Source organism: Ursus americanus, chromosome 5, assembly GCF_024610735.1.
Source record: "Ursus americanus isolate L20-20 chromosome 5, mUrsAme1.1.p, whole genome shotgun sequence".
Taxonomy (NCBI): Eukaryota; Metazoa; Chordata; class Mammalia; order Carnivora; family Ursidae; genus Ursus; species Ursus americanus.
In genome coordinates this window covers 1,062,583-1,084,617 of record NC_142131.1, presented here as the reverse complement: position 1 = coordinate 1,084,617, position 22,035 = coordinate 1,062,583, and the positions used below count along the sequence as shown (strand labels likewise).

Below are 22,035 nucleotides of genomic sequence, written 5' to 3'. Positions count from 1 at the left end.
GTTGATGAGCCACAGTAAGTGGTGTGATTTTGATGGCATTAGAGTCAAAACTGAGTGCTTTGAGGAAGGAGAGAGGGAGAATGAGAAAAAGCAATAAGGGGCCCCCCACGACCACCACACCAGGCTAGTGATGAGAGATGGTGAATATGAACAATATACAAAAAACTCAATAACACTGGATATTTCTGAGTGTTGGGAATTGCAGGTAACTTTATTTGCTTATTTATACTTAGCCTATTTTTACTGATTTATTTTTAGCCACGAGAATTTCTAACCTTAGTTATTAAAAAAGAAAAAAATAAATCTATTTTCACGTTTTAAAAAATTACTATTGTTGCAATTCCACAGGCAATGCCTTTCATTCCCATCTTGTAAGAAGTAGCAGAAATGTTATCTTAACCCAGATGGGAACAGTAGTACTTCTAGCCATAAATAATGATCCTAAAAGATTCAGAAATTCAGTCTATCTGTATCAGCTCAATAGCATCTGTAATAGTCATATATTTAAGTAAACTGTGTTCTGAAATGGGCAGCAGTTTCAAGCAGCTTTAGGGCAGGGAGAAGTTCCAAAGCTAAAGAAACAAAAAAACCCTAATTTCCTCCAATTTCTAGACCACCTGTGATTTGACAGATGTAAACACAGGCAACATGCCAATGAGGAATATATTATTTTTATGCTTACATCTGCACACATTTAATCAATAATTTAGGATGACTTCAGGATCTACAGCTCAACCTCATTTTCTGGATTTAGAAAGCAGTGGGATTTTGACAGCCATTTTTCTTAATTAAAAGACCCTTAATTATGCAGATGTTTTACTTGAACTCTCCAAATAAGTTCCTAAGGAAATGTTCTATTTCTATAAAAAATACCATTAAGTCCAATATTAGTCTAGTATTTAAAAAAAAAACCATCCCTCATCCACACCTTATACCAATAGTCCAATTTAAATATTCATTTTTCAGAGAAATTTGTTTGATGAGACATCATTTAGAATCAGCATCTTCCTTTCTTCCCAACCCCTAAAATAAGAACACTACTTCATAAATCTACAAAGGTTTTTTTTTTTAAGATTTATTTATTTATTTTAGAGAGAGAGACAAAATACAAGTGGTGGGAGGGGCAGAGGGAGAGAATCTTTCAAGCAGACTCCCACTGAGTGTGGAGCGTCATGTGGGGCTCGATCCCATGACCCGTGAGATCACGACCTGAGCTGAAACCAAGAGTTGGATGCTTAACCAACTGAGCCATCCAGGCAACTGTACAAAGGGTTTAAACCCCATCACTGCCTGCATCCCCCTTCTACATCTTTCTAACCTTCCAATTATATTAGCTAGAAAACATTATATATTATAGTATAGGGTACAATACACTATATTTTGTGTACTATATCATACAAAAAAATAAATGTGGTAGCATTTGACTTATTTTTGTGATCTTACTACTGAACACTGCTCTAAAAGGAAATCTGGAGCTGAAAATATGTTACTAAGAAAACTGTAAATTTAGAAAACATCTTTATTTTAAAAATTCAAAGCCCTTAACAAATATCTCAGTAATTCCTCATCATATTCCTGAGTAGTCAGAACAGACATAATTAAGGGATAGCTTAATCTTCTCCTCCTTCCCAGAATTAAAGAAGGATTGGGAAGCCACAGAGCCCAGCAACCTCGCTGCTGAAGATCATTCAGGAGTCACTTCCGAAACCTACATGCTAAATCTTTAAGGCATCGGACTTCTGTTTGGTGTTTACCTGGGAACATCGCTTCACCCTGACAATCGCATCTTGGCATCATCATTTTTCAGTAAAAATAGTGAGTCATTATCACCACCAGAGGGAGCCTGAGCCTCTCACACACAAGTCGAACCTATGGGAACTATTGTTTTAGCTTCAGTGCCTCTTCCAAATACCCGAATGAGTAACGACTGATACAGAAAAGCAGTTTCATCAAAGTTTTCTAATGGTAAGTAAGTAAACAAGAATGTCATGGCAATGCAACTGCAAAATGTACTAGAAAGAACTGTACTTCTCAACAACTTCCTAGATGAGATCCAATTATATTTCAGTTTAACGTGTTTTAGGAGAGAGGAGTTTTGTATTTCATACTATTGTATGTCTCTGGTACTTATAGTAAATACAGTTTTCTAGCTTTTCACTGGGAATTAAAAACAAATGAATGAAGCATGTGTGAACGATGTATCATACCATTCTAAACCCCAGTGGATATACCTCTTTGTGACGATTTATAGACAGTGCAGTAGGAATTCAAGAATATGGGAGTAATTGCGAGCTAAGTGGTTTACTGTATACCTGAAATGCCAAATATATGTGAAGAACAATTTTAATTACTTTCTCAGATGCTGCTCTAGCCATGCTTCCGCATTTTAAAAAAGCAGTAGTGGTTCCTAAATTTGCATAGAACCAAATTCTAATCTTCATGTGAGTTGGCCCCACCGTACTCTCCTCATATCTCCCCTCCTCCTCATCTCAAGGAAAAACAAAACAAAAAACATTAATACCTTACAGTGTTTCTAGAGATTAACTAAGATCTGGAGAACTTACTAATTATAGTAAGTGTAATTGCAGGTATGATGTCACAGGTATCTGAATTCAAGTATGACCCGAATTTTCAGCAAAACTATGAGAACTGTATTATCTGTGCGTAAGGAAGACACAGGGAGTCCATGGAGATTAGGCAGTAAGCTAACACCAGGGAGGCCCAGAATGCCAACAGCACCCAGCAAATAACTTCCTTAGCTGTCAACAAGCCTCAGATTTTTAATGTCATGGCTCAAAGAAAAGGGAGCCCGGTATGCCCAGATAAGGTATTCCACCATCTTGCAGTTGTAACAGTTTTATCCAGTTGCCTACTTGACATTTCCATTCGATTGCCTACTTGGTTTCTCAAACCTAACAAAACAAAAATCTTGACACTCTCTCCCCACACATCTCCAGCTCATCTCACCCACCCTCAGTAAAACCTCATGACTACCCACTCCATCCATCAGCCCCAAAGTGAAAATTCATCCAAAATACCTCTAACACTCCACATCCATCACTCCTACTTCCAAAATATGTTTCCATCCACTTCTCTTCATTTCTACCACCATCTTCTGAGCTAAAACCACCTTTCACACTAGCCCACCACAGAAGTTTTCCAACGGGTCTTCCTGTGGGGAAGGTCTTCTTTCTCAATCTGCTTTTTACCAAGAAGACAGAGCAACTTCCAAATGAACTGCTCTTCAAACAGATTTTTTTTTCCTTCACTTGTCATTTTTTTAACTGCACTTTGGCCCAAGTTCAGTTACAAAATTACCCCAAACATTTGCTAAATCTTTTTATGGTTTGCTTTAAAACTAAATTCCAGAACATCAAACTCTTAATGGGGTTCTCTCATATTACTGCATTTTTCTGAGATAATCCTCTATCTGATCTGATATTTTTATCATGTAGTTAAGATTAAAAATAAAGTTTAAATAAGATTTTAAGTTTAAAGTATCATTATTTTCTGATTTCAGCTGATCTAATAAAAGCCATACCCAATTTAAAGGTATTTCTCTATCAGGGAACCTGGGTGGCTTAGTCAGTTAAGCATCCAACTCTTGATCTCAGCTCAGGTCTTGATCTTAGGATCATGAGTTTGAGGGGAAAAAAAAATTCTCCACCTCAAAAGAGTATTCCTGAACTTCTGCTTCTGATCACAATTCAGTAACTGGTATCAGATGAACCCTTCCCTCCTCAAGATCTAAAAAACAAAATATACAAAGCAACCGTTTTTCAGACACTGGGCAACAGACAAGATAAGATAAGCCTTTGATATTTGAGCAAAGGGAAGCACGAGGAAAGCCCCCCAACTGCTTCAGTGTCCTGCCTGGGGGCACCTTCCCAGTGTGGTAAAGGGAAAGTGGAACTCAAGAAGCAACAGTCTCACGGGGCTAGGGAGGCAGAGATCAGAATGTAAGGCTATTGATAAGGATGGAATTTACAGTGCAGAATAAAATAGAAAAGGGGAATCCACCAGAAATCTGTACGGGGTTTTCCTTAAGGTTGGCTGAGTATATTCACTGCACTTAATCTCTACATAAGCAGGGTAAGACTATGTGAGGCCTGACTGAGGGCAGCTGCTGCAAGGCTTAGAGCTGGAGACACCAGAGAGTGTGAAGAGTGTACAGAGTTCTGATGCAGTTGCTGTGGACAAGCCATGCTGAGCACAGTGTGTATTCAAGTAAGACTCCAGAAAGGCCAGGCTTTAGGAATAAGGACCAAGCCTAAAGTAAAAAACACACCTTAAGCTAATGACAAAGTCTAAAAAGTCCCACCCTATCAAAGCATAAAACCAAACGTAACAAATAAGATCAAGAGTAGCCAACAATCGGGGTGCCTGGGTGGCTCAATCCGTTAAGCAGCCGACTCTTGACTTAGGTTCAAGTCATGATCTCAGGGTCATGGGATCAAGCCCATGGGCTGGGATCAGTGTGGAGTCTTCTCGTCCCTCTCTCCCCACCTCGGCCCCTCCCCCACTCGTGTGAACGCTCATGCGCACGCTCTCTCTCTAAAATAAATAAAATCTTAAATAAAAAAAAAGAGTAGTCAATAATAATTTAGCTGCCTCCCAGAACAAAATTTGACTCTTCAAAAAAAGACAGCGTAATCCAAACCTCCTCCTAGATATTATCTAAAATTTTCAGCATACAACAAAAAAATTACTACATATGTAGAGAGATAAGAAAATATAATCATAATCTAAGAAATAATAAAATCAGTCAATAGAAACAGATTTTGAAAGACACGGATGTGGGAATTCACCAACAAGGGCTTTAAAACATCTTGTACATGGTGACTAACATAATATAATAAAAAATCATTATTAAAAAAAATAAAAAATAAAAAAAAATAAAACATCTTGTACAAATGTGTATAACAATTTAAAGGAAAATATGGACAAAATAAATTAACAGATGGGAAATCTCAACAAAGAAATAAAAAGTATAAAAAGAACAAAACTGAAATTGTAGAACAGGAAAGTATAAAGTTCAGAGTGGCTCTAAGAGCAGACTGGACAACACAGCAGGGAAAGAGTTGATGTTAAAAACATGTCAACTGAAATGATCAAAATTTAAAAGAGCAAAAAGATTTTAAAAATGAACAGAACCTTGTTTGCTTGTACAACAATACTAAATGTTCTAGCATATATACAATTGGATGCCCAAGAAAAGAGGAAGACTGAATGGGTCAGAAAAAAGAATTTGAAAAATAATGGCCAAAAATCTCTGAAATTTGGTGAAGAAACATCAAATTATAAAAACAAAAATGATAAATACAAAGAAAACCACATTTAGCTATACCACAAAGAGATAAAAACTAAAGATAATGGAAAAATCATAAAAGTAGCTAGCAAAAAGAAAGACAAAGTGCCTATAGAATGAAAACCAACCTATCAGAAATGATGGAAGTGAGAACACAACTAAACAATCTCTTTTAAGTGGGAAAGAAAAACCCATCAACTTGGAATCCTATAGCTAGAGAAATTATCTGTTACAAATAAGGGTTAAAATAAAGACATTTTCATATAAAGCTGAGAGAATGTATCATCTGCAGACCAGTACTATAAGAAATGCTAGAGGAAGAAAAATAGAATGTCAGATCTAGATGGAAAAAACAGAACACAGTGATAACAGTAAATAAATGGGTAACTGTATTCATTTTCTATTGCTGCTGTAGCCAATTACCTCAAATTTGGTGGCTTAAAACAACAAATTTCTTATCATAAAGTTCTGTAGATCAGAAATCTGACCGAGGTCTCACTGGACTAAAATCAAGGTGTTGACAGAGCTACATTCCTTTCTGGAGGCTCCAGGGGAAAATGCATTTCCTTACCTCTTCCAAATTTAGAGGCTGCCCCCATTCTTTAGCTCATGGCCCCTTCCTCCATCTTGAAAGCCAGCAACAGCAGATTGAATTCTTCTCAAACTGAATCATTCTCACGCCTTCTCCTGTCCTTTTTTTCTACTTTTTAAGGATGCTGGGATTACTTTGAGCCCACCTGAATAACTCAGGAGATCTCTTGCAGGTCAAATGATTAACAATCAATTCTACCTGCAACCTTAATTCCCTTTTGCCATCTAACACAAAAGATTTACAAGTCTTGGAGATTAAGATATGGACACATCTAGGGGACTATTTTCTGTCTACTACAATAATTTTTTTTCCTCTTCATTTCTTTTAAAAACAACTTCCTGTTTAAGCGAAGATAATAACATTGTAACATGGGGCTACTAATATGCAAAGACAAGATGTACGACAATACACAAAGGACAAAGAGAGGGGATAAATGGAGCTATATTTTCCCAAGATTTCTAAATTTTACATATTATGATATTAATCCTAAACACGCTGTAAGAAATTAAGGAATCATACTGTAAGCCATCAAGAACCCACTAAAGAAAAAAATAATAAAAAGTATAGTAGGAAGATGTTAATTACAAGTAAAATGGAGTACCAAAAAATATTCAACTAACACAAAATGTAATAGGAAATGGGGGACAAACCAACAAAAAAAAAACAGATACAGTAAATAGGAAAAAGAGCAAAATGCTACACTTAAACCACCAAATACTAATAATTACTGAACTGCAAATATACTAATATTCAATTTAAAAGGTAGAGATGGTCAGACAAGATTTAAAAAAAAAAGTCCAACCATATGCTGTCTACAAGAGATCAAGAGATGGACTCTAAATAAAAAGACAGACCTTGGCTAAAAATGAAAGGATTAAAAGGATATAACGTAATCAGCGAACATGAAAAAGACATAATGAAGACATACATATTATATATATACACACATATTATATATACATATTATACATACATGCATATTATATTTACATATTATACATAATATATACATATTATATATATATAAAGAAGACATATATAAAGAAGACATTTCATAATGATAAAAGGGTCAATTCATCAGGAAGACAAAAAAATTGCAAATATGTAGGTACCTAATACCAGAGCTTCAAAATAACTTGCAAAAGCAAGTTAAGAAGCGAAAACTGACAAAACTAAAGAGTAAAACAGACAAATCCATTATCATTACTGGAAATTTTAACATCCCCCTCCAATGACTGACTGAAGAGTAAACAAAGAAACCAGAAAAGATGCAGAGCATCTGAACAACACTATCAGTTAACTAGACCTCCTTGACATTTACAGCTGACACCCAATGCCCGAGAATACTCATTCTTTTCAAGTCCACAGATCGCTCATCATGAAAGATCATATGCTAGGTCATAAAACAAGGCTCAGTAAACTTCAAAGGAATCTTAATAGATTTTTTTTATCACAATGGAATTAAATTAGAAAGCAATAATACTCATGAGGTATCTAGAAAATCCTCTAATATTTGGAAATTAATCAACACATTACTAAAAAATGAAGTTTAGGGTCAAAGAAATCACAAGAAATTAAAAATGCTTTTCAACTACGTGATAATGAAAACACTTATCAAAATATGTGAGACACAGTCAAAACTATAAGGTTTGGGAGAAATCTGCAACTTTATAGTTATATTGAAAAGGGAGAAAGGTTTAATATCAGAAGAAGGTGAAAAAAAGAACAAATAAAAGACAAAATAGAAGGAAGTAATAAAGAGTGGAAATCAATGAGCTAGACAACAATGAAAATCAACAAACCCAAAGTTAGTTCTCTGAAAAGACAGATTAAGGGAAAAATTAAGAGAAAAAGCAAATTATCAACATTAGGAATAAAAGAGGTGACACAACAGATGTTAAAAAGATACTAAAGAATTATTATGAACAAATTTTCGCTAAAAGATTTGATAATTTAGATAAAATGAACAAATTCTTTTTATTTTTTTTAATTTATTTTTCAAGATTTTATTTATTTATTTCAGGGAGAGCATGAGAAGGGGAAGCTGTAGGCAGAGGGAGAAGCAGGCTTCCTGTTGAGCAGGGAGCCTGACACAGGGCTCATTCCCAGAACCCTGGGATCATTACCTGAGCCAAAGGCAGACGCTTAACAGACTGAACCACCCAGGCGTCCCAAACAAATTCTTTTTAAAGAATACTTAAACCTAGGGGCGCCTGGGTGGCATAGCGGTTAAGCGTCTGCCTTCAGCTCAGGGTGTGATCCCGGCGTTCTGGGTTCGAGCCCCACATCAGGCTCCTCCGCTATGAGCCTGCTTCTTCCTCTCCCACTCCCCCTGCTTGTGTTCCCTCTCTCGCTGGCTGTCTCTATCTCTGTCAAATAAATAGATAAAATCTTAAAAAAAAAAAAAAAGAATACTTAAACCTACACAAAACAAGTAAAAATCAGAATAGCCAAATCAATCGATATCTGTTCAGGAAACTGAGATTGTAATTTGAAACTTTCCATAAAGAAAATTCCAGGCAAAGATGGTTTTACTGGTGAATTATATCAAATATTTAAGGAAGGAATGATGATAATTTTTTATATTAACTATTACAGAAAATGGAGAAAGGGTGTTTGAACACTTGCCAAATTATTTTAAATGACCAGTAAAAACCTGTTACTAGAAACCTGACTAAGATACTACAAGAAAATTACAGACCATATTTCTTAACAAAATCATATCAAATAGAACCCAGCAATATATAGAATAGATAATATAGCAGGACCCTGAGGGCTTATCTCAGGAATGCAAGGATGTACCATTCAAAATTGAATCACTGTAATGCTCCCACTAACAGAATAAAGAAGAAAACCCACATACAGTCATCTTAGATGCAGAAAAAGCTTGTAACAAAATTCAAACTCATTCATGATAATTACTCTTACACTAGAGATAGAATGGATCTTCCTCAATCATATAGCTAGCATCATACTTAATACGACATATTGAATGTTTCCCCCTAACAAAGAGAACAAGCTAAGGAGGCCTCCTTTCTTACAACTTCTATTCAACATTGTAATTCAACACTAGATCTAGCCAGTGCATTAAGGGAAAAAATAGAAATAAAAAGAAAAAAGATTAGAAATAAAGGAAAGTGGACTCTGGTCACAACAGGATTGTAAATGTGAAAAATCCTAATAAGTTTTGTTTTTTTTTTTTAAAAAAAAAGCTCCCAGAGGGGCACCTGAGTGGCTCAGTTGGTTAAGCATCTACCTTCAGCTCAGGTCATGATCCGGGAGTCCCAGGATAGAGTCCCACATTGGGCTTCCTGCTCAGCAGGGAGTCTGCTTCTCCCTCTGACCCTCACTCCTCTCATGTTCTCTCTCTCTCTCTCTCGTTCTCTCTCTCAAATAAATAAATAAAATCTTTAAAAACAAAAAAAGCTCCCAGAGATATGAAATCAATTTAACAAGGTTGCAAAGCGGCAAGATACAATATTAATATGAAAAATAATTTGTGTTTCTATCTAACCAACAATTGGAAAATAACATTTTTAAAGTATAGTTCAATACTATTAAAAATATTAAAAATTTAGGATTAAATGTAACAAAATAAATGCAGTAACTATGTATTGAAATCCAAAAAAACATTGCTGAAAGATGTTAAGAGGCTTAAATAAATGGTTAAGAATTTTCTCCAAATTGAGCTATAGATTCAACATAAGCCTAAAGTCTATTTTTTTTTTTGCAAAATCTAACAAGCTGATTCAAAAATTCATATAGAACTGCAGAAGACCTAAAATATCGAAAGCAATCTTGAAAATAAAAAACAACAACATTGGAGAATTTACACTGCCTGATTCAAGTCTTACTATAAAGCTACAGTAACCAAGACAACATGGTGGCTTAGGAATAAACAAGTAGATCAATGAAAGAAAATTGGCCCACATATAAGCAGTCAATTGATTTTCAACAGAGGCCCCAAGGCAGTTCAATGAAGTTAGTCTTTTAAACAAAAGGACCTGGAATACTGCATAAGCACCTGGAAAAAACTTCTCAATATCTACTTCTACCTCATACACACTGAGCAATTAATTTTAGACGGATGATAGACCTAACTAAATAAAAAGCAGAATCTATAAACCTGCTGGAAAAAAGGTATAAGAACATCTTTGTGACTTTGGGGTAGGCAAATATTCCTTAAGATGTAAAAAAGTCTTAACTATAAGTGAAAACAAAATGATATCCTGGTCTTCCTCAAAATTTAAAATGTCTGCCTATCAAAGAACAATGTTAAGAACATGAAAAAGCAACCACAGCTAGGAAGAAAATATACATCATACACATAACTGAAAAAGAATTTATATCCAGACTATATAAAGAACCCTACAAATAAGTAATAAAAAAGAAACAATCCAATTAAAATGTGCAAAAACTTAAACACTTTAAAAAGGAAAATACATAAATAACCAAAAAACACAGGAAAATGTGGTTAACATCATTAGTCATCAGGGAAATGTTAATTGAAACCATAATGGGATACCACTTCAAGCCAAACAGATTAGCTAAAATTAATAAGACAGAACTAAGTATTTGCAAGAATAGGGCAGAATCAGAACTCTCACACACCGCTAGTGAGGGTATAAAATGACACAGCCTTCTTGGAAATCATTTTGGTAGGCTATTATTACATTTAATATGGTTAGAAATACCCTCTAACCCAGCAATTCCGCTCAGGTATTTATCCCCGGGCACAACATACTCCATAGATATGCTTGTACAGAATGTGTACAGAAACTTTTAACACAATAGCAAAAAGTGGAAACAAACCATATGCCTATCAAGAGGAGAATGCATAAGCAAGGTGTGGTATAATCATACAATGGACTATTACTCAAAAATTTTAAATATTGCCTCCAGTAATGTTTTTTGACTTCTTCAAAATTTATATATAAAATTTTTCCCAATTTTATTTTGTTTTTCCCCTTTTAATAAATGAAATTTACTATTGGCATTTAATTGAATTTATAATGCTTTAGAAATTATTACAAAAACTAAATGCTGTTTTTAAGATTTAATGCCAAGTCACCAAACCTGTGTATTACAAGAACCTCAAAGAAGATTCCACATGGAAAGGTAAAAGCGTGGTTGCAGAAGATTCACCCATGACTATGCTGCATCCTGATCTTGGGATTCTGTGCCTTTTGGTTAAACTGTCAACCATGAGGTCTTGATTCTTCCAGTCCTAAACTTCTCTTTTATAATGGAGCTGGGGGAAGGTAGTACTCAAGACAAGGGAAAATTTATTAACTTCTGTTTTAAACTGTACATTTTAATTAGGTTCCAGAACAAAAATATTATGGAGCAACAAATAAATTAAATCTATAAGGGTCTGGTACTCTGCACAGTGACTACTTGAGAATTTTCTATTAGAAAAGACACAGACATCACTCATTATGATGTATTACTGATAAAAACAAAAACATACTCTAGGATAACTTCTAATTAAAAAGTAAGCACCTAAGACTGAAAAGCATCCCTTAGAGGCACACAAGATTCTGGGGTGTTCCTCCAGAGCCCTCTCCTGGCCTCTGTTAACATGAACTGACACCCTGTTGCCTGGCTCCCTGGACCCCCCTCCCCCTAACTACAGGCTGTCTCTGCATCCACTCTTTGGCATCCTTCCACCACCCTATCTGAGACACTAATCCCTCCTTCCAGGAATAAGCAACACCAGACACCTAACCACCTAGGATCACAAAGGGATGGGTAGTTAGTCCCAGCTCACTTAAAAGGTATGCTTTGGGAAGGGGTGTGGGGATGGGGGTATCTAAATCTGAATGATGCACACATTAAAAAAAAACAACCTAGAAATTTAATCAGCTCAAAAGAAAATTAATTTGGGGGACTGGCAATTTCATCATTACAGGGTAATTGTGCTCACACATGGCATTGCCTAGCAACAGAGGCGCAGGCAAATCCCAACATTGGGGTGTAATGAATCACTCACTGCCTATTGCTCACAAATGGTAATTTAATAGGAAGATATTCACATCTGGTTCGATCTCGAGCAAGACTCTAAGAATTCTGCAGACTCAAATTGAGAGAAGCAGCAGGTATATTTGCCAACTGCCAGGCTCCAGAAAAGAGACTGTTCCCACTTACTTGGTTTAAAAACAAAACAACACAGAGTCATGACAGCCTTGTTTTTGACATTTCGTTTTGGCAACGCTCCAACCTCTCTGGCTTCAGAGGGAGTTAATGAACGTCACAAACATGGTAAGGTTTATATGACAGACAAACAATGGGATAATCGTGGTAGAACTAAAATCATTCCAGAAGCCCTCAAAGAGACAGCCCCGTCTGCCCCAGAATCGGCATGCTACTTCACGCTTCGCGGTTTTGAATAAAGGTATAAAGAGAGTCCACGTACGAGCGAGATCTATGTCTGGATCGTCTGTTGTTGGGGTCCGCCTGATTTTTTTCCTTTTGTCTCCTTAATACAGCTTCCCACTGAGGTGCCGAATCAACCATGTCATTCTCCTGCCGTGTTCTGAAACGGAAGACCATTCGTCTCAAGTTAACATTCACACATGCGGTGCTCTGTCTTTTGGTTCATCTTAAACTTGCTTTTAAAAGTTTACAAGTTATCAAATAAGTTATTGGGAAGTTATTAAGAAACCGAAAGTTATTTAAGAAGTAATTTTATTAAAATTGTGTTAGAATATTTATGCATAAATATGTAAGTATATATTAGTTTCAGGCTTCTATCTTTGGCTTAAACTCTTCTAAGAAATAGACGTGTCAAACAAAAAATTCATTTAAAACATATTTTAAGTTTTGACTACACCAGCAGTGTCTGCTATAGGGCTGATCTTAAATCATGAAACAAAATCTTTTCTTAAAAACATACTAACCAAAGCAGCAATAAATAATTTTACTTGAAGTGTTCTTAAAAATTCACACTAATTGTCAAAGTTTTCAGGGACAAAAAGTGCCAGATATGATCCCCTCCTCTTCTGTTTGAGAGAGAGCAGAGGGAGGGACCTGGGAGGAGGAGCAGAGGGAGAGGGAGAGAGTGGATACCATGCAGGCTCCACGCTCAGCGCAGAACCTGATCTCAGGACCCCGATTACGACTTGAGCTGAAATCCAGAGTTGGATGCTTAACTGACTGCACCACCCAGGCGCCCACCCCAAAATGCCCATTTTTAAGACAGAAACTAGATGTACAGAAAGCTAACAGTGGTGGCATCATGCCTTAGCAGCTGGGCAGCACACAGCATTGTGACGATGGCTGCTGATGTGGTGAAGAGGCAGGACAGGTGAACATTCAATGCGGCCGGGGGGGGGGGGGGGCAGGCAGGGAATGTAAATAAGGGAAAGGGAAATCGGGGGGAGGGGCGGGGGTACTGGGAGGCAGAGGCACCTGCCATGTGAGATCACAGGACGGTCTTCCAAATCTTCTCATTTTCTAAAGATAATCTACAAATTTGGACTTTTAAAGTGAACTCTTCCAATTTTTAAGTACTGACAACCAATACGGAATGTTAAGATACTGTATTAACCTAACAGTACCCATCCATGGACCACACTGCAGAAGTTCTGGACTTTTGCTGTATTAAGTCTTTCTAATAACAAGAATAAGGTGCTGCAGGGGAGAGGTGGGGGAGAAGTATCGAGATAAAGCAATACTGTCTGGAATGCACTGCAATGATGCTGTGAAGCCATGAGTATTCCCTGCAAAAATCAAAACCTGGGGGTGCCTCGGTGGCTCCCTTGGTTAAGCATCTGCCTTTAGCTCAGGTCATGATTCAGGGGTCTTGGGGTCCAGCCCGTGTCTGGCTCCCTGCTCAGCGGGGAGCTGCCTTCTGTTGCTCTCCCTGCTTGTGCTCCCTTGCTGTCTCTCTCAAATAAATAAAATCTTTTTAAAAAATCAAACACCTGTTATTTGAATATTTAACTTTTTAAAAAAAGATTTTATTTGTTTATTTGACAGAGAGAGAGAGAGCACATGCTCGCAAGTGAACAAAAGTGACACGGGGCTCGATCCCAGGACCTCGGGATCATGACCTGAGCCGAAAGCAGACACCTAACCAACTGAGCCACCCAGGCACCCCCAGAGTATTTTACTTTTTATATATTTAAGGTCTTCAGGAAGCTGCTCCAGACACTGATGTTCCAGGGTGTGAGAGAACAGCATGGAGCCGCAAGGTCGTCATCACAGACCTGTGACCACATGAGCACAACTACTTCAAAACAAAAATGAAAAGAACAGATGGACACGTCTGGAGACATTTCTCTTTCTGAACAGATATCTTTTGATTGTCCTGTTAATAGTGCTTAGCTCGGACTGTGGGGCGGGTATTTACATTTGCTTATAACTGCAAATCCGCAGATGAGGAACAGATACTCATTTCACATGTAACTTAAAGACAGGGTAAAGCAAATTCAAGTTAAAAAGAACAGTACTCTATGAAGAAGAAATGATTTAAATCTCTCTAAAGAGAAATCGTGTTAGGTAAAAAAACGATCTGTAACACACTTCAAGCCTTTGAACTGTGTTTCCTCATTGAAGCTTTCATTTCTAATAGGCTGTTACATGAAAATTAACAGGATACAGTCATGGCATGTTTCACAGGTTCAAGAACATAGTTCCCTCTCTCACAGCATGTACAGAGGAAATTAAAATTGAATATACACCGCTATGGATCTTAGAAATATCTAAAGAAAAATAGGAGAAGGTATACTACTTGAAGGTCATAATTATTAATCATTCTTTGAAACAAACACTCCCACGTGAAAATGTCATGTGCATATACATACACACACACATATATGTATTTTTGTAGCCAGAACCTACAATCTCTGAGCCATTCTATTTTATCGTGTGACAGTCTGGCTGGGGAGCAGTCCTGGATACTCCCAGGACTGAGGGACCCAGAGTCAGGAAGAGACACTCACATAGGAACCCACACCTCCAATTGCCCAGAAAAACACATAAAACCCAGGTCTCCTAGGGCATCTGGGTGGCACAGCTGGTTAAGTGTCCGACTCCTGTTTTCAGTTCAGGTGGTGGTCTCAGGGTTGTGAGATCGAGCCCCACTGTCAGGCTCTGCACTCAGTGCAGAGTCTGCTTAAGACCCTCTTTCCCTCTGCCCCTCCCACCACACTCACGAGCTAGCTCTCGCTCTCCAAAAATAAGTAAATCTTTATTTATTTATTTTTAAACAAGCAAATCTTTAAAAAATAAAATAAAATAAAACCCAGATCTCGGAGCTTCCATTCTGAGCTAACCCGATGCACAGTTCACGGGCAGGACTCAACTTCACAATGTTAAATTTTTTTAATCAGGAACTCAGCATGTCTGAATATTTTTCAGGGGTCAAGCCTACCAGCATGGCAAACATACTCTTCCCAGAGGATAGACATTTAAAAGGAAGCACAATTACTATACACTCATTCTCTGCTGGTGTGGATTGCAGCTGCTTACCTTCATACTCAGACTGTGCTCTGATGATAAAACAATAAAACTTCCTAAGACATGAACATGCAAAGATCTGGTAACTTGCTAGTAATGAAAACTAAATCAGGAAGAATTTTATTCTATGGCATGTACCTTTAACTTCTGTTTTTCTAATGGAAAAGTCTAAAGTGAGGGTCTGAAACCCTGTCAGTTAATATTCACGGATTTCAAAGACAGATGCCCTCTACTGGTGATACTATTTCATAAATATTCTAACAAGGTGCATTAAAAATGTAAGGCTCATTGGAGAGTCACAACAGAAGCACATTTTCTCCGAGTAATGGGTTGTGTAGCTGCCTTAGTCTGTAATGAAGTTTGAAATTACACCCTTACAAAAGGCCTCTGGTTAATGGTGCCTCATTACAAGAATGAAAGTGTCATTTCTTCCATCCCTGAACTGCTCCAGAAAACACAGGTGCTCCGTGGAAAGGAAAAATCCTAGCCCTAAAAGCAAGAATATTACAATGCTCAATCCTTAAAAGGCAGGAGCGAACTGTTCTGTGCATGAGAGACTAAAGGAACAGATATTTGAGTGAAAGATGTCGCCTGCAACGATTCTGCCTTGTCTCATTCATCCCTAGGTGTGGGATATACCAGCGCTGCTTTTTTGCTCCTCTCCTGCTATATTTTAATTTTGATATAGAGATTTACATTTTGTAGAATAAAAACACTGCAAGCATTGTATCGACATAATCCCTTTTATGTGCTCTTATAGGACAGGTAGGCATGAGCGTCTCAAGGGGGAAAAAGGAGCCCACTGTCGGTTACACTGGGGATGTATTCATTTTCAAATGTTGCATTTAAAAGTGAACCTCAAAAATGCCAAGTGTTTCTTTCACGTACTCTTCAAGGTTAAGAACTGCATTTACCATATCTTGTCCATTTCCTCATCTACAAGTACGGAGAGCTAACAGCTGGATTAGGAAGACTTATCATAACAGGGCTTCTATTTTTTAACTAATACATAAGGGAGACCATCGCTTTAGAATAAAGCATATTCCAACAATGTTTCAGAATAATAAAATTCCAAACATTTCCTGCATGTCTCACCAAACTTCAACACCCTACTTTTCCAGACGATCTATGCAATTTAGATTATGACTGCACTTGACACTTAATTAAAGTCTGCAAAATGTTCTGAAGGTGAAATGCCATATAATCACTTGATAACAATAATGAAGATAATGACGATCCCTAGTCTCTTCTTTCCTACTTCCCAATTACAGTTCCGCCTCCTCTACGAAATTCTTCACATTACCAAACCCCATGGGTCTCACTTGGCCCTCTACCTTCACCTGGGCAGTTTTGTTCCTAATAGAATCTTCCTTTATAACAATTCTTAATTCACCTCTTGTTCGCTGGGATAAAGACCACGTTCAATGCTGAATCTGAGAAAGCCCATGGAGCAAACGTATCACAAAGCTTCACGATGACAGAGCAGTACACTAAGCTCCTGAGCTCCGCCTCATCCCAGCTCTGGGCAAATTGCTTATCTCTGGTCAAGTCTGTCTCTTCATCTACCAAATTACTGCAAAGATCCTTTCCAGCTGTAAAACCCAATGTTTTCTCTATTTGTGTTTTATTTCCAAGCAGTCAGACATGTCGAAACCAACCCCTCTCCTTCAGCTACAGCACGACTGTCCAGACAATTGCTTCATATGGGCCACTCCATCACTAATATTAAGCCTGCGGATCCCAAGTGATTGTGGACTTGTGTTTCTCATCAACTCATTCATTTCTGGATCACCTGCTATAAACCAATCTTCATCTATTTGTTCAGTAATTTTTCTTCCCTGGGGAAATTTACATTGGTTCCAGGCATCTGTCGACAAACTCCCTGAAGACCAGCAAGCAAAAAATTCACTTGCTTTTCCCAACCTACCCCCACCACCAACAAATTATTCTTATTTGCCCTTAAATGTGTTTCTGTCTCTTCCATTTATTCCTTATGCCCTCCCTACAAAAACGGGCTGCCTTTGGTGCAATTTCCCTTTCAAACTCTTTCTGTTGTCCTAATTTTGCAGCCTGCTTGGCCCTGGAGGACTCAGTAATCTGACAGCATTCCTTGGCTGCTACAGCTTTGTACTACTAGAGTCATCTCCGTCAACTTTGATTAAGCTCTGGAGCCCTAAATCATCCGTATCAAACGCCTAAATCTTGATATGACTTATTAAAGTGGAAATCAGTAACTCTTACAATCTTACCGTGGTGAATGTCTGTTTCTACTGGCTTTGCACGAACTGCCCTCCCCTGACCCACAGTTTTTACCTTGTTTGCAGTCCCTCCTTAAATCAGGGACAGGGCAAGAGTGAATGCTTAAAAGGAGACCTATTTTCAGGCAATGAGGAAAAAGCACCCACTGGTTTAAGCTTGCTACCATTCAACTCATCCTTTTCCTTGGGCACAAGGATAAGTTCTTTTTTTTTTTTTTTAATGACTCTAACAACCAGAAAACCCTACCAAAATCTTCACCTTCTAGATTTGCCCTACTCAAATGTATCATCCCTATTAGTTGCAGTGCCATGGAAGACAGCTTTTGTCTTCCTTTCTTTTTTTTAAACAGTAACATAAAAGACTTCGTAGAATGTATTTAATATTTAAAACCATTTTAACCCATTATTCAGATACAGATTCTAAAGACATCTAAAAGGCAACAAGAAACTCTAACAACACTTGTGGTAGAATGATTTCGTTAGAAACACTGGCTTTTTTGTTAAAGGGAGCTGGGCCCCATTTTATAGACGTATCAGGGACTTCAGGTAAAACCGAGCAGTGCTGAACGTTCTCATTAATCTAATAGTATCTGCTTATGCAAGGTGCTTTCTACTTTTCAAAGCACACCCATTACCTCCTGGATCCTTACAAGTCTCTTGTGAGGTAGGCAGGGCAGTGTTACTCCAGTTTGCGGGTGGGAAAACTAAGATCCAGAGGGTAAAGTAAGCAGGAACTCGCCACAGAGCTCTCCAAGTAGGGTCAGATTCATAACACAGGCTCCCTTCTTCTCTGCTCTGTGCTCTATCACGCGAGCGCACGCGTGCACACACACAGCCTCACACACATAACTCGTGTGTGGATGATGGTGCACATGCCCCAGGGTAAAAGGCCCAAATGGTCCTCTGTTGCCAATTTACCCTAGTCCTGCTCTTCCCTGAAGCCTCTCATTTCTCTTGCTCTTTTAATCCTCCCCAGGCCCTGGAGTTACTTCCACTTTTATGCTTATGCAAAAAACACCAGACAACTTCTCCATCACCGCCCCCAGCCCCCTCCAAATCTCCCACCTCAAAATCCTAAAAGCCTAGCAACACATCAAAGCTAATGCCTAAGTAATCCATAGATTCTCCCCAGTGAACGCTCAAAGGACTGACTGCCTATTTTCATCAATAGCACAAAGGATATTTTGCAGACTGGTGTCTTTGAATGTAAAGGATATTTTATTAAGCTCAAGGTATTTTAAGTGAAATCTCGGCTTGTGAAAGGTTTCGCTCTAATAAGTCTACTCCCTTGGTTCTCCTTCAACGTACATCCTGGGCAAGTCCAGAGCAAGGTGTATAGGCTCAGACCCATGGAGACAGGGCAGCTGACCCTTCTGATCTCGGGTGCAAGATTCAAATTCCAACCGGTGAAAACAGATATAATCTGATATTCGCACAGATCATTAGCTTCATACTGCCCTGTACTTGGTAAGTTCCCAATTTGATGAATTTAGTCAAGCTGATTGTTTCACAAATCAGTAGAGCAAAGGAAGTAATCTCTAAAGAAAACTGAGGCATTTTAGTTGATAATCCTACCAGTGAACTGAAATATCAATTTCATTTCCCAGTATCAATCTATCCTTCACTATTTCGATCCTAATGATCACTTCATAAATATTTAGGGGTCACAACGACACCCCCTTAAGAATCTGATGAAGGCTACAGACCCTAGCACCAGAAAATCATACACCTGGAATCACACAGAATTTTACATAAATTTCATGAGATCCCTAAAACCTACTGATGAATCAGCAACTAAGAAGGCCTAGTCTGAAAATAACCATGTGTGTAAAGGTAGGGAAGGTGGGAGCAAGGAAGATCCAGCTAAAGAAAAGTGGAAAAAGCTGGGAAAGGGGTGGAGGGGAGGGGGGACAGCCCAGGAAGAGCCTGACTTCAAGCCCAAATATCAGACCATATGGTTCCACATGAAACGCTCTCACTTTCTTGGTTTCAAGTGATCTTTACCGTGACCCATCCGACAACAGAGATCAGTATACACCCCACCTTAAAGATGAGCAAACTCAGATTTAAAGTGGTGTCAAGAGTTGGCTAAGGTCAAACAGCAGGACAGGACAGAACTGAGGCCCTGACACACATTCTTGGGGGGGGGGGGGGGCGGTTCCTGACACTTCCTTGGCTCCCAAGCAGAAGCAGGACTCAGAGAAGACAAGAGAAGGGAAGACGGAGTGGAGAGAAGCTAAGGAAAGAAAAAGAAAGAAACTGAGTGAGGAAAAATAACGTGAGAGAAAGATATAAAAGGGAGGCAAGAGGATAGAGATGAAGATGAAGATACAAGCAGGGACACTGGGGAAAATAAGCCTTCGTCACCTTAGATGTTACGACAACAAACGGCGCTCCAACGTCCAGCTCATTATTTAAAAAAAAAAAGAGTAAAAAAACTGTCTTCTCAAACCTCAAAATCTAGAAAACTGTAGGACACTCGTCCAGATGATAAAAATAGTAAAGGAAAAACAACTAAGACAGAAAGGTGTAAAGGAAGACATCAACAACTCGCCAGATCAAGGAGGAAGCCGAGCCTGCTGGTGCTGTAGGGAGCCGTGTGGACTGAAACGCAGGTGTGAACACACAACTGACAAAGGACCCTCACACATCTGGCCTCCACAGCTTTGGACCCAAAGGTGACAGCGGAATTTTTCTAAAATCCGAATTGTTTTGAGCAACAATCCTTGTTCCTAATATTAGCCTTCCAGAGTTGGTGCGAATTATTATTATTTACTTTTAACGGTTGTGAAAAGCCACAGCTACTGCTTGGATAAAGTTGATTTGTAAACATTGTTGCATTCACTTGTGTTTCTCCTCAGACAAAATAAGAGATGTTTACATTGTTATCCGCCAGCACAGTGAAGCGGCTTAAGATCCAACCTGTAGACATTGTAGAAAACGAAACAAAACAGAACCCAGTATTTCCAGAGTGGCCTCAAACCTAACAGGTAAGACTTCTGTATGTCAGAGAAAAAAAACGAATCTGCAGGCGCCTGTGTGGCTCACTCAGTTAAGCATCTGCCTTCGACTCAGGTCAGGATCCCAGGGTTCTGGGATCAAGTCCCTTGTCGGCCTCCCTGCTCAGCAGGGAGTCTGCTTCTCCCTCTGCCCCTCCGTTCCACTCGTGCTCCCTCTCTCTTGCAAAAATAAATAAATAAAATCTAAACTAACCTTGTTTAAAAAAAAAAAAAGCCCGAAGGAATGACAAAGGGAACAACATCCCAAAGACTACAAAGACCACACACAATCCCCAAAAAAGTAGATCTCAGTCTGTCCAGAGTTCTACTGCACACACCAGAGACTTCAAAATGTTCAGAAAGCAAATCCACACAGTCTTGGCCCCGCTGCCCCAGGGTACGGTGCCCACAGGGAGACAGGAAGGCAGGGTGTATCGAGTGCAGCTCTGGTTTCAAAGGTAATGAAGTGTTCGGGCTGAATTTAGAGACTTGGCTGGCAGGAGTAGAACATCTGCATGTTCAGGGTTCAGTCTGCCCCATTCTAGGGTTACCAGGTTCCTGTAATACAAGCACAAAGGATGCTGCTGAGAGCTTGGCTGTGTCACACTGCTGGCCGAGACAAGGCAGGATGAGGCTGAAGAGATCCATCCTCTCCCCAGAAAAGGAGTTTTTTGAACAAGTTGGAAGTCAGACATGAGGAGACAACCCTTCATCACAGACAGAAGACATACTGGGACTGTCAGAAGGGCTGAGGTTTAAATATTCAAATCTCTGATGGGGAATGAATGGGCTCTGGCAAAATCTAAAAGGCTAATAATGGGACTGAAGGCGTTAGTGGTAACAGAACATAATGAGGAAGCGGCGCCTAGAGAGAGTATAATGTGTCTGCCCCCCTCCTTCCCTGAACACTGTTACCTCTGCACCAGAATTTTCAGGAGTGGAGAATGGAAGTAGAAGGTGTATTTTTTCCTCTGCCTAGTTTTTGCTATGCAACCGAGAGCTAGACCCTAGACCTCATCTTCTACAGACACAGGCAACTTATGTAACCCTCGGGCAGTATTTCTACAGGTAAAATAAATGAGCTTGAAAGCCTTTGGGTCAGAGTGTGTTTTGAAAATGATTTCTCATTAATAGCCTTACAAAGTACATTGGCATGTCGATGTTCAGAACCACCGTCATTCTCAAATACACCTCTAATACACTGTAAAGAAAGCCAATCTACAAAAACGCTTAGGGAGAGCAAAGGAAGAAACTGGTGAGAGAGAAGACACCTATGAGGAATATGAAAGCTGGTGCAACTGGATCAGAAATGGGCTATTTAAGGATTTTTTTGGCAACCTTTAAATACTGTTTCATAATAACAGCAAATGGCAACATGAGCACTTTTGGCCCCAAAAGACAATGTATGTATGTATG

General features: G+C 38.7%; 1 protein-coding gene across 4 annotated transcripts in view; it reads right to left on the bottom strand.

Moving 5' to 3' along the window:
- The window catches only part of EPB41L4A (erythrocyte membrane protein band 4.1 like 4A), a 243,723-nt gene that overhangs the window by 9,356 nt on the left and 212,332 nt on the right, over positions 1-22,035 (bottom strand). For all 4 annotated transcript variants that reach the window (XM_045777279.2, XM_045777280.2, XM_045777281.2 and 1 more), the window contains one exon: positions 12,316-12,435. In XM_045777279.2, the coding sequence (XP_045633235.1) occupies positions 12,316-12,435 (120 nt within the window). The remainder of the gene's footprint in view (positions 1-12,315; positions 12,436-22,035) is intronic.